Source organism: Coniophora puteana (genome assembly GCF_000271625.1).
Source record: "Coniophora puteana RWD-64-598 SS2 unplaced genomic scaffold CONPUscaffold_4, whole genome shotgun sequence".
Classification (NCBI taxonomy): Eukaryota; Fungi; Basidiomycota; class Agaricomycetes; order Boletales; family Coniophoraceae; genus Coniophora; species Coniophora puteana.
The window spans coordinates 2195372-2208106 of NW_006913056.1; the positions used below are offsets into that span (position 1 = coordinate 2195372).

General features: G+C 50.1%; 3 protein-coding genes across 3 annotated transcripts; 2 read left to right on the forward strand and 1 right to left on the reverse strand.

Annotated features, from left to right (window-relative positions):
* Nucleotides 1-2329: 2329 nt before the first annotated feature.
* On the forward strand, nucleotides 2330-2540 carry CONPUDRAFT_152301 (uncharacterized protein; the record flags this gene model as incomplete). The annotated part of the gene is made up of 2 exons (XM_007768892.1): nucleotides 2330-2435; nucleotides 2494-2540. The coding sequence occupies 2 exons, from the start codon at nucleotides 2330-2332 to the stop codon at nucleotides 2538-2540; spliced, it is 153 nt and encodes a 50-aa protein (XP_007767082.1).
* Nucleotides 2541-6507: 3967 nt separating this feature from the next.
* On the forward strand, nucleotides 6508-8238 carry CONPUDRAFT_143234 (uncharacterized protein; the record flags this gene model as incomplete). The annotated part of the gene is made up of 12 exons (XM_007768893.1): nucleotides 6508-6592; nucleotides 6640-6672; nucleotides 6720-6766; nucleotides 6934-6962; nucleotides 7016-7045; nucleotides 7116-7138; nucleotides 7198-7214; nucleotides 7349-7472; nucleotides 7537-7668; nucleotides 7744-7915; nucleotides 7969-8026; nucleotides 8076-8238. 12 exons carry the CDS (start codon nucleotides 6508-6510, stop codon nucleotides 8187-8189), a joined length of 864 nt encoding a protein of 287 aa, XP_007767083.1. The 3' UTR covers nucleotides 8190-8238.
* Nucleotides 8239-8574: 336 nt separating this feature from the next.
* On the reverse strand, nucleotides 8575-11481 carry CONPUDRAFT_121769 (HbrB-domain-containing protein). Its single transcript, XM_007768894.1, has 5 exons — nucleotides 11325-11481; nucleotides 10780-11102; nucleotides 10507-10729; nucleotides 10191-10447; nucleotides 8575-10139 (listed from the first exon to the last, which is right to left on the reverse strand). Exons 1-5 carry the CDS (start codon nucleotides 11385-11387, stop codon nucleotides 8606-8608), a joined length of 2400 nt encoding a protein of 799 aa, XP_007767084.1. The 5' UTR covers nucleotides 11388-11481; the 3' UTR covers nucleotides 8575-8605.
* Between the last annotated feature and the right edge of the window lie 1254 nt (nucleotides 11482-12735).

The window sequence follows — 12735 nt, forward strand, 5'->3', positions numbered from 1 at the left end:
ACGAAGCTTTGACAACATAAGCTGCTTGGTAGGTACCTGCCACTGCACCGTACCTCAGCTTCTGTAGCTCATACAAACAATTGCTGATAGGGATTCAAGCGTGCCCTCGCCGAAAGCGACTGACCGTCTTGCAGCAGTATGCGCGGCGCGTCCGGGCGCTCAGCTACCACAGTGTCACCAGATCCACCGAGTCCATCTGCTCTGCCGTGTTTCGTGCACTATGCCAGTCCGCCGTCCGACCTCTCTTACCCTCGTCGCGTGTCTTTCGCTGGGACTGAAACGCCATGACAGACGCCATAGAAGTCGCCTTCATCCTCTCCATGTCGAGCCCGTCGTTGAGGTTTGCCCTACCCTCAGCTGCACCCTCGCTCGAGCGACTGTCTCTCCACGTGGAATAATTTGGACGGCCTATATCTCAACTTCAACGCTCTCAGCGCCGTGCTTCCGCGTTTGGGCCGGCTAAAGCACTTCGCGCTGACGTGCGCCGGTCCTATGCTGAGCAGGCCGCCTCCATCTATTGTAGACCTTGCAGCTTCTCTGCCTTCATTGGAGGGATTCATCCTGATGCCGGTGCCCGAGCTGAGTCATGAAACATCAGCCGGAATTGTCGGGCTCAAATGCACTGCGCCGGTGTTCCCAATGCTCAGACGTTTGACCATCTGCGGTACGGCAGAGAGCTGTCTTTGTTTTTCTATCTCGTGCTGGTAGTTTCCCCAGGGTATCGTCCATCGCTGCCGATTTCTCGGGCGTCCATGAGCCCATCTCGCTCATGGAGTTACCCGTATCTTCAACATTTCCCCCGGCTTTTGATTGCTCCTGCTTGACAGCTGTCACATGGTTAGGGTTAGGATGGGTTATTGTTCTTTGTCTTCAAGTAATGTACCAGATGAAAGTTCATACGTACCTAATCGTTCACGCCCCTGCCCATCAGCGCTCAGCGTTCAACGTTCAACTGTGCCGTAGCGGAGCGCGGCATGTCTTGTCTATTACACCCTTTTTCTCACCGTCGACGCTGCGTGAGCTCAACTTCAAGCTTGCTGTCACTCGTGGCGGCTTGGAAAACACCTTCCGTCAGCATGGCTACGTGTGAAACGCCCTTAGTCCCTTCGTGTGCTTTTCGCACCTGGAGAACATCGAGCTGTATCAGTCGACACTTTTGCGGCGTGGACATAGCGTAGATGGTACCTGCGTGGTCTCAACTTCGTGTCTTTCGAGCATGTTGTTCTGCGTGCACTGGACGGGTTGTGAAAAGAGCGGCGGACTTTTGTGGTAATGGATAGCCTTCCTTAAATGCTGAAACTAGCCACAATTATTAAAGTTCAGCTTCGACGTTTGCCAGGAACCAGAGGAAGGGTTTTTCGATGAGACCCGAGATGTACCTCGTAAATATTTCATTACACAGCTGGATTAGTGGGTTCGGCAGTCGATGACCGGTACACTGTCCACAAGTGCTAAAACGCATGGTGCCTCGCCTTGCTAGTATTCATTATGAAAATGTCGCAACACCTGGAAATATATGTGGAAAGGGATAAAGGAGCCTTTTTGAGCACGGGATGTGTTTGGGCTGAGTACGGGGAGGATCAGGGGTTATATTATTTATAAGTACGTGTAGTTTTGTTAGCCCCAGGGTGTCTTGCGTCTAAACCTCAGAATGTAACCTCTTGCGTAAGGACAAGTCGTGAGAGCGCGAAATAGTGGGAGGAACGCCACTATCAGAAAAGCAAATGCACGGTTAGTCGAGCCCGTGGCTTATGGAAGACACCTCCCACCCAATACGCATACAAACGCATTGCTGCGCAATCCCTCTGTGCCATGACATATGCCTTTCTTGACAACGCGACTCCACTGTGAGAGCTCGTAGTATGAACATACCCGGGCCCTCGCTGTAACAACAACAGGTTTCTTGGCCAAGTGTTTATTTCACGCGGCCGAGATGCAGCTGAGGTCGGCGCCGTCAATGGGCAACCATACCCATGCGAGTACGATCACTAGCATATCCAAAGATAAGTACATTTTTCAAATAATTGCAAAAACATGAGAGTAATGATGGAGTTTTTGTGCGACCACAAGCCTGAGGGGCTGGAGAGGCGATGGGAAACACTGCCGAAACGTTCTTTTCATTCTAAGGTACGTTCACTGGTTATAACATCTGTGATGCGGGTCGCACATCCAGGGCGGGAGAGAATAAATGATTTGAAGCAATGATTTTGCCACTTCATGCATAGCCAAAGGCTGTGGTAGTGACATGCAATGGCCTAAGTCCCCAGACACCGAAGGGGATATAAAGGCCAGCTTACCTTTAGCTTGTGCTTAGCAACATTCCACTCTAATGCCTGGCCAAGATCCCAGCGATATCAAGCTTTCTACTGTCTGGATTTCACAGGTCTTCCAGACTAGGTCGATTTCTGCCGGGAGCGATCCTACTGTGAGTAATCGTGAGAAATGCACCATGTAGATACTTGTGAGGGAGGAGTTAAGTTGACGTACTACAAGACACGCCGTCGCGTAAACGCTCCAGCTCCAACGGCATACAGTTTTAGGTCACATGGCAAAGGTAGATAGAAATACTTTTCACGCGGTGCATAACACAAAATAAATAAGTATAACACCGGAAGATGAGAGAGGGTAGATAATCCCCGTGATAATTGTTATAGGGTTAAAGGGACGCATGTTGAAGTATTTTACCTCACTCATAAATTATATGCTCCTGCATGATCCTACTTTCAATGCTGAATCTAGTATAATCATCTCAATGCGCAGGTTTACCCTTCCACATCTTAGCTAAGGACTGAAGGGATATTTTTCGTCGCCAAGAACGCTCCATTAAAAACGCGGTTGCGGATAGATCCGCCGCTCTACATCTTGCTCAGAATGCCCTTTGCAGGGAGACATGTCACAGTCAATGACACCACCATCAATCAGCATCCTGTTCATGTTGACTTCGCGTTACATCGCACACTTGGTGCAGCAAGGTCAGAGTTTGGTTAGGGTATTTCCTGTGCATTATATTTTACTAACTTTATGTTATTTTGGACGTGTCAACCTTTTATAAGTTGCTGCCCGTGCTTTCGAAGTGAAATGTTGAACCTCCTGTTTTGCATCTGTTTTAGTATCGTCTCCGTCTCCTTTGAGGAGTAGTGTCTGAGGGACATCGATGCACAACTTAATGTACACTGAGTCTTAACCCATCGAATAACGGATAACTGCGGAAAAATAAATTAAGCACAATTCAGTCGAGCATTGTGACAGGGGGAAATGCCACAGACCAAGGCAGTAATGTACAGTTCAGGGATAGAGCCACTAAGCACGACATGGCAGTGCGATTCCCGAGAGGGGCGACGCCACAGAGCCAAAGATGCCGTCAGGGTAACAATCTCTAGATGAGTTAGAATTCTACCCAGGTCAGCGACTCTCGCTTGAGAGTTTTAAACACCTCCGGTTACCCAGCTCAAATTGAATGTAGCCGTCGAAACCTTTCGCAGTGCTCAAATGCTCATGCCTAGCACGCCAACGCTGCTATTTACGGTGAGAGTCGGCGTGGTAACCCACCATGGGGCCTTGAGGTTGAACTATTGAACACCATTTGAAAAAAGGCAGTCATTAATTATGATGCGGACCGGATTGGAGGATAACTCTGCCTTGCTGTGCTGTACCATATTGCTTACTTATTCTGACATAGGGATGGGCACTTGCAATCAAAGGCAATCTTTTACCACATTGAAAGGTGTGTCCTTGTGTAGGTTAAAATCACTCAAATGGATATAAACTCGAATGTAGGTGGGAGAAGCGTCGGAGCACATCTAGCTGCTCCCTAGGATGCTCAGCACGACGGTCGCTATTTTCGAGGCTGAAAGCAATGGGCATGATGCGTGAGCGGCAGAAACAATGAGACGAATGGATACGATGCGATTGTGGGAGACGAGAATGAGAAAATCATGCCTTGCAGCCGCCGTTATAAGCTAAGATAGGGTCGATAGCTTCCACACGGCAATATTCACAGAGAGGGAGATCGAGCAATGGATGTATGGTGACAGAAAAGTATGGAATACAAAGGCGGGTAACATATAACAAAGGAGAGAATAACTATTGAACGGCAAGGACCATAGGGCGAACCTCATTCAAAATAAAAGGGTCAACGCGTACGCAGCACCTGCGCCACAAAGGGACTCGCGTTGAAGAATAGAACCACTACCGACCTACATTCCGAAAACAGGGGAGACATTCAAAAGCGGGCAACGTGCGGGCCGACAGGAGCCGCAACCAAACACAACCACACCGTTCGTGTCATAAGTTTGAAGATACAATTAGATAATCATACAGTGCTCCAACCAAGAGCGCGACTGCATGTAAATAAGCTGAGAATACAGGTCGGTCACCGATCGTATGGTCCAACGGACCTTCGACTTGATTAGTATATTCAAACCACTCATACCTTACACTCACAAAGACCTGAGACTTACTGACATGACGCAATCTTTTAGCAAGGATCTAAGACCGTATCTTCTTTGGCATACGTTTTAGTGAGAACCCTATTCTATAGCGATAGCAACAATGACTGACGAAAATAGTGTCGATATATCGGAATTGCGTACCTCACGTATGTGGTATTTCAGCAGTTGTCACTTTTTACAGGTGATGAGTTTATTCATAGGATTCCTGTTGTGGCGTCTGGAGTCCGAGGCATCACTACCACACAAGGTATTATACAGGATATGCGTTACCGAGGGAAAGCAAATCTCTAACCACTTGTCACTAAAATCTGAAGGAATTGCCCTGACATCAGTAATGTTTAAATTTCAACAAGCAGCAGCAATTACACTGCTGGCCATCATTCAAGGTGCTCCATGCTTTATCAAAGGAAGAAATTGGACTCATACGAGACTCAACGCTGTAAATTGCAGGTATCTTCGTACTGAGAGTGTGTGCACTGCATGACAACAACAAGTGGATGCGAAGGATCTTAAGCTGTCTCTTATTGACGGAAACGGTCCTAGCTTTGTATGGAGTACTTGGTCACCCACCGAGATATACAGTTATCGGTGAGCTCAAAAGTAATGAACTGATGGAGCAAGGAAGACTGAGTCCATATTTTCAGATACTGCTTTGCTTTCCAATCTTCCTATACTGAGCTTCGAGTGCCTCCTGCTGGCTTTGTTATGGCGTGGGTTACGCTGTGCACGGATAACCCCACGTCAAAACATAACGAAATGGAACTGGAAATCACTATTGATGGTTATTTTCCGTGACGGCTGTGTCTACTTTGTCGTGTATGCTTTGTTGTCACTGCACTATTCGGTAATAGAAAAGGCTAACAAACAGTTTTAGTGTGGCACTAATGGATATAGTGAATACTGTGTCGGGGTGGTATGCCGGGCTTGATGCTATTGTACCGGTTTGTCTATTTAAAATGCATCTCTAGCACGTCTGAACTATTTTATAGAGAGTTACTATCGTGTTGACGATTTTTGTGGCCAGTGTTCTGGGACCTCGCCTTGCTGCAAGTCTGATCGAAGTACAGTCGGGGAGAAACACTGTTTATCTAATCCCGTACTGATTCCTCGATGATGGTTCTAAACGCTCTGTTAACACACACAGAAAATTGTACATCTATCGGACACTTGATGATGTTGGATTGAGTGTTCCGATATTGATCACATCATGCTTGTCGTAGTTTCATTTTCCTGCTAGATTGTTACCGAGATCCATTTATGTATTTAACCAGGCCTGTTGTAGCTACTCATATCTTCATGCGAATTACTGCCATTCAATCAGGACCCCCTCGTCCCAGAAAGACGCACCTGTGTGAATGTTGTTGCGAGCCCGCAACATAGGATGCACAGAAAGAACCAGAACATAGTAGGTTTTCAACAACACGACACCCTGAAGAAAAGTGGATCGAAACATGAGCTTAGCATGCCGTTACTGATCACGTTCCTTCTAATCATTTTGGCCACTCCCATCATGCGGTCTTATTCCCACCGTGCATTCTACAACAGCCTATCACGCCACAATATTTAGCACAGGAATCCAAAACAGAAAAGATGGTGATGAACATCTGAACCCACCTCCGCATTATCCCAATCCATCCCATCTTCACCATTCCAAGGCCCGTCCGACGCCCTCGTACCCTCGTGTGCAGGATGGGCTTCTCAGATCTGGACGGGAACATGGCTACTAATCTGGTTTGATCATTGTTATTAGCACCAGACCCTGTGGCGAGTCACGTTTTCAGCTTTGACCACTGGTCTTTACTGAAACAAAACCTGAGATTGTTCATCAAATCTATTCTCATTGTCTTCTACCATCTCTCCCATGATATGTATATCGCCAACACATCACAGAGGTGATGATCAATGCACAGTGCTATGGTCAAGCAAGGTTCTTGAAACCTGACTCGCAAATATCTCGTTATTATTACTTCATCACGAACTTTTGATCCACCAGAGAGGTATATATGGGCTGGTTCTCCGCATCACTACTTAAACCCCCACCCGCTCCGTCTCTTGAATGGCTATTCAGATATTTGACAAGCCCGCGTTTACTATTATTCGAGGATCGCAAGTCGTCGATGAAGTTGAAGATCCGCTGTTTCGTGAGACTAGCGGCATGTTCTTCTATTCTTAATTTATCTCCATCCAGTTGCACTACTATTTGCAGCACTGTATGATTATGGTACGCTTAAACTTAAAGAACTGGATCGTGTAATCAAATTCTTACAGTTACTTTGACAGTAGGATCGCTTCCCGAAGAAGTTGATCTCGTCTGGGTAACTAAATTCAATCTATCCATATACTACATTCACGAAGGGTCCAAAATTCGCCTTACATGCTGCTAATCACCAGCAAAAACCTTGGACTATATCATCTGTAGGATACTTATTCGTGAGCAAGGTTTCCTTGGGAGGTTACAAAGATTCCTGATGAAAACCTATAGTGTCGATACATGGGGCTCGCATACCTTATGTACGTGAGATGTCAAGGATTCCAACCATCGCAAAACTCAATTTTCTTATCAGGATCCCCGTCGCTGTGTCTGGAGTGAAAAAGTGAGCAACTTAAAAGGTGTATAGAGTTACTTCAAATAGTCACTTACTGTCGCTTGATTGCAACTTGAAGGTATGATGTGCTTGTGGACTTGAGTGAGTTACTCGTGCGAAGGTGATCGTGCTGTGGAGAAGCTGATCGCTTCCTTTATAAGATAGCGCATTATTGGAGGTGAGTCAAGCACGAGTTCTCCCCGACATGGACTCCATCTGACTTACGTATTGTTCAAGGATTTTGCTACTAGGTCATTATACTTGGCTTCCGTTTGCTCTCCCACTTAATATTGATTTCCAAATTATCTGTAGCACCGAAAGTACGTGCCAATTACGTTCCTCAAAGGCAATCTTCTGACACACCCTCAAGAGATCAGAGATGCCATGTTTACACTCCAACGAGCGGGGCTAGTCTCATTTCTGCCCGCTATCCAAGGTTTGTCATATGGCTACAAAGGATTTTGATGGTTTAACTCAAAGTTTGTTGATGGTCAATGGAGGTGTAATATTGCTTAGAGTCTGTGCTATACATGGCAGGAAAAGGCACATCAAGTGGATTCTCAGCTCACTCTTTTTGATCGAAATTTCCCTGGCCTTCTACGGCGTATTTGGTCAGGGATCGAGCGTAACGAGTAAGCTCAAATTTGAATTTGAAGCTTGAAGTCTGGGTAGAGCGGTGAAGGCTGATAGAAAACTCCATAAATTAGGCAAAGTTCTGCTTATAAACACTCCTATCCTGGCCTTCGAGTGCCTCTTACTGACATTGTTGCTACACGGGCTAACTTTTTTGCGGACGACACTGCGTCACATCACGAGGCTACAAGGATGGAAGTCACTGGTAACTGTCGTCTTACGCGATGGCGTTTTCTACTTTTTAATGTAGAATTTATATTGCCATTGAACCCGAATCGAGCTGATAACTTGAATTGCAGCATGCTAGTGCTGGTCGTAGTCCAAACTGTGTCGCTGTGGTATTTTGGTGACTTCGAGGTTTGTTTGACAGAGTTATGCTTGTGATCGAACTGAGGAGTGTTTGCAGCAGGTGCTTGTTGTCCTTGGAATTTTCTTGGAGGGTGTATTGGGACCTCGGCTCGCAGCAAGTCTGACAGAGGCCCTATCGGAGAGACACACGGTTTATCTTGTCCCGTACTAGTCTATGGTCTACCATTTAGAGGGTTCGTACACCAAATTATACTGCCCAGCATGCTTGTATGGATTAGCAGCAAAGACCTACCTCAGACAGCCGTACCCGTACCAACACATCCGACATATCCGGTTGGACCAAAGATTTACCGATAGCTGACGGGTAAATGAGGTTTACATATGTCGTGATAAGTTGAGATGCAGGTATGATACACTTTGACAAGTAACACAGGATATACAAAAAGCACCAGAGCCCAGCAGCTCTAGCACCTCGAAGAAAGGCAGGTCACAACACAAACTCATCTCATCTCGTCGTAACCAATCACATTCATTTTAAGACCCCCCGCCACCCGCATCATGCGGCTTCATGCCCACCATACGTTCCACAACAGCCTGTCGCGCCACACCCATCAGCACCGCCCACACTCACACGGAAGCCGAACCAGAAACAGAGCCAGACGAACCCACCTGCGCACTATCCCAATCCATCCCGTCCTCCTCGTTCAAAAGCCCATCCGCCGTCCTCGCACGCTCGTGCCCCCTCTCGTGCCTCTCATGCCCCAAATTCGGCCGCGCATCCAAGCTTGGCCTACGCACGTCCTCCGTACGGCTCCGCCTCCGCTCCTCTCTCAGACTCGCGCTCGAGTTCGAGTCCTTCGGCGGCGGCGGCGGCGGCAATCCAGGCTGCAGCACGTCCAGACTCGGACGGCCGTGCCGGCGCTCGTCGATCGGCGAGGGACGGGGTGAGATCGACTCGGTGTTCGCAGCTGTAGCCGACGGGCGGCGGGTGTCGATGCTTGGTCGGGTGGGGCTAGGTCCGGGTCCGGGGCTCGGGCTCGGGCTGGGTCTGCGCAGCATGTCCGCACTCCGGCGGGGGCTTCGGCTGCCACTGTTATTAATAGTGAGGTTGGGTCGGTCAAGTGCAGCGTCGAGGCTACGGCGCGGCACGTCAAGGCTCGGGCGCGCGGTCGTCCGCCCGGATCCCGAGGCAGTACCAGAGCCGAACGAGTTCGCAGAGCGCGGCGCATTGTCTCTATCCCGATCCCACTCCGTATCCAGACTGCGCCGTGGTACATCCAGACTCGGCCGCGCAGTCCTACTCGCCGACCAATTGGCCGAATTCGCCGAGTTCGGCGCGCTGTCCGTGAACGCGTACTCGCGTTCCCTGTCCCTGTCGAGACTGAGGCGCGCAGAAGAGAGCGAGCTGCTGTCGAAGCTGTTGCGCGCCCCGCCGTCGCTCGAGCGCGACTCGAGGCTCGGCCGGCTCTCGTACGATGGCCGCGTCTCGAACGACGGGCGGTGCCTCAACGCATTCATCGCGAGCGCGAACCGCGGCGCGGCACTCTCCATCCCACCCAGGCGGGGCGTCTCGCCGCCCTCGTTCGTGCCATTGGTGTCCCCATCTTCGTCAAGGAGATCCGTACCGGTGCGCCACGCACGTCCATCGGCGCGGTTGAACGCCTCCGAGTGTGCATGGGATGACAGTGCGTGCTCGAGCTCGGTCGATGGCCGGAGGCTATGACTGCCTCTGAACATGTCCTCGTCGCTCTCGTAGTCGTCACCTGTCGAATACTCCTCGGCGTCTGGCGCGTCTTCCTGCTCCACGCTGTTGACGCCTTCGTACCCTGGCCAGCCGCCCGGGCCGAATATAACACCCGCCATTTGCACACCGCGGCCCGCGATGCGCCCGCGTCTATCTCGTGGCTCGCGTGACGACAGGAACGATGGCGTGTTGGCGCGGCGAGAGCCAGCGCTCCCCATAGAGCCGAGGGTGTTGAGCGATTTGGAAGCGGAATGGCCATAGTTAAACGCGTGTGGAAGCATCGTCGGGCGATTCAGCCGGAAGGCGGCCAGAAGCTCCGAGATGGCAGCCTCGCCTGCCGTAGGCTCTTGTCGGGGAGCATGGAGTGCGAGACTGGTGGCTGGGATACGGTTTTTCTGCGAGGAGAGGACAAGCAACCTGGCGCTTGTGGTGAACTTATGACAGAAGATCAAAAGGTAGTGAACTCACATTTGCTGGTATCGCCGCTGGCCCGACTCTCCAAGGCGGATCCAGGTATCTTTAGTCCAAGGAGCCTCGAGGCGAAGACGTAGCCGATTCTGAAGAGGAAGGATAACTCGATCGCGCAAAGCACGGAGGGCAATGTCGCGAATGTGGATCCACGAGCACGTTTGCGTGTGAGTGAGCGTGGGTAGCCCATGTTCACGGACGGGTTGCTTGTGGCGAAGGGAAGATAGTAGTTTGTCGTTTTGTAGCGGTAACAGAACCTGGCAGCAGACATCATAAGCACAATCGGGAATACTGAAAACAATGGCGGAATACATACGGCCTCGATGTATGGTAAGATCTGGTCCCAGAAGAACTCCCACATCTCTACAACTCGCAGGGTGATAAGTTGGTCATCGAGGTTGACTAGCTTGGCATTGAGCGTGACCATCCCAGCGCCTATGAGCTCCCGAGTATCTGACTCGAGGACAGAGAGCGCCTTGGGCGGTGAGGCGGAGATGACTGTTTGGATGTGCCGGCTAACGAGGGCATTAAGGTCTTCTCTGCGTTGTGCCTTAGATGAGCATGCTCGGCTGTCACGATTAGCACTCACATGGGTACGCGCAATGGGAGGTCGTTGAAGAGCGGTAGTACATGCACGTGCAGTGTCCCCCATGCATTGTCCTTCTCCGCGGCGGCGACGACCATACCTGGGCTGAGGCCAGACACACCAACCCCCGAGGAGCCGCCGTTGGTATTCATCGAGCTTGCGCCGGGCGAGGCACCCGCTGAGACACCCGACATTGAATGCGATATGGAGAGTGAGGGTGCGGCAGTTGGCAGGGTGAGTGTGGAGGATGCGGGTGTGACAAGTGTGCCGAGTCGGTGCATTTCGCGTGAGACGAGCTTTGCATCATATGTGCGGCCCACTGTCGACTGTTGAGGTGCGTCAGCATGGTCAGGTGGAGGTCAGAACAACGGTTGTGCAGCTCTGGGGTTCGCAGTTGTCATGGAAAGGGATGCTTCGTGGAGATGGATGGGGAAAGTTTATCAGCAGCGCTGACTCTGGAGTCATCACGAGCAGTATCGATGCTGATATCGGAGGGCTTGGGGGAATACCGTACGGAAATTGAACGGGAGCTTGATGTAAACACCTACCTTGGCTGGAGACGTGTGGACCTTGTTTGGCATCGCGCTCGACGAAGCCGATGGGGTGGTCATGTTGGCGGGCGTTTTGTGGGTAAACTGATGATCTTCGTCACCGCCGAGATGTAGAGATGATTCTGAGCATGAGCCTTGACACTGTTTGGTGGTTTCTTTGTATCCCTGGAGGATCTGAGGTCGTACAAGTTCAAGCTTACAAGACTCGTGTTACTGGCGTGGGTGTTCAAGGAAAAGATCCGGATGCCGATCCCGAGACCTCCGGACCGATCCCCGAGTACTGTAGTTCACCCGCAGCCGTCACCACACCGTTCCCTCATCCACGGTCAAGAAGCATATGGGCTAAGCCTTTTTTTTTTCTTGAAGAACAGCTCTACAGAAGAGCCTTCGGCACAGTACCTCTCCATCTTTATGTTTGCTGTCGAACTCGCGACTCGCGAGTGCGCCCATGCGGCTTCATTTTTTGCTTTGTTCGCTGGCACACTTGTACCGAGATAATATCACTCTAAGGCATATGAAAGTAACTATACGATCGAGACTAGATCTCGACGCGATGTATTTCCAGTTACTTTTTTCTCGCCTAGGCATCTGTCGCGACAATGCGGGCCACTGGCAGTGACACCGAATGTCTGCATTACAACTTAGCTAACAACAAGCCAATACAGCAAACATCATTGTTGTAATGAGCTAGAGTGACTATAAAGGCATCCAAGACAGGCTAGGAGACCATGATAAACCGTACTGTTTATTGACGTTGGCTCCTCAATACTGATCAACCTTTCCTCAATTCATCTCAGAATTCATAATCAATGTCAGTGAGCCGAGGATATAGTCTCTTCAATGCTTTCAGGGCCATTAAATCGATTTCGAAGGATCGCATGAATGACCGATTCTGCCACACAAACCGGGCCATGCACAAATTGGAAGCGACAGCTCGCAGCGGGTCAAGCAAGTGCGCGGGAAGCGCTGCTGAGTCCGTGTCGAGGTTAATCACAATCTCTTCCAGCAAAGGGCAGAGTTGATTAAGCATCTCTAAACCCACAAAACCCAGGGTGTCTCTGTCCCTGATACTGACTTCCCACCCCAGAGACCAAATCGAGAGAACGCGGAGGTGGGGCCACGCGGGCATGAGGGTCGCAATATCCGCATTGCGCAGATGATGCATACTACGTTGACGAACGCATAATTTCTGGAGATGCTGAAAGTGGGTGAAGGGCAGCAGTACTTCTCCGAGGAACGGCGCCGGCTCTGCGTGTCCCCTCATCCGGCCGATGTCCAGGTGTAGTTCAGAAAGCATCGTTGTCGAGAAATAGGAGGTGGGGGTTTCAATGAGATCAATGGGCGGTTGGACGTCCTCAAACATGATGGCGAGCGAGGTGACGTTAGGGAAGCTGCAAATATGCCGTAG

Excerpts from the sequence above, each read along its gene's own strand:
- CONPUDRAFT_121769 (XM_007768894.1), bottom strand. The coding sequence starts at position 11,387 with ATGACCACCCCATCGGCTTCGTCGAGCGCGATGCCAAACAAGGTCCAC. Across the intron at positions 10,730-10,779 it reads CTCCCATTGCGCGTACCCAT|AGAAGACCTTAATGCCCTCG; the intron begins GTGAGTGCTAAT and ends GGCACAACGCAG. Across the intron at positions 10,448-10,506 it reads TCTTACCATACATCGAGGCC|GTTCTGTTACCGCTACAAAA; the intron begins GTATGTATTCCG and ends GTCTGCTGCCAG.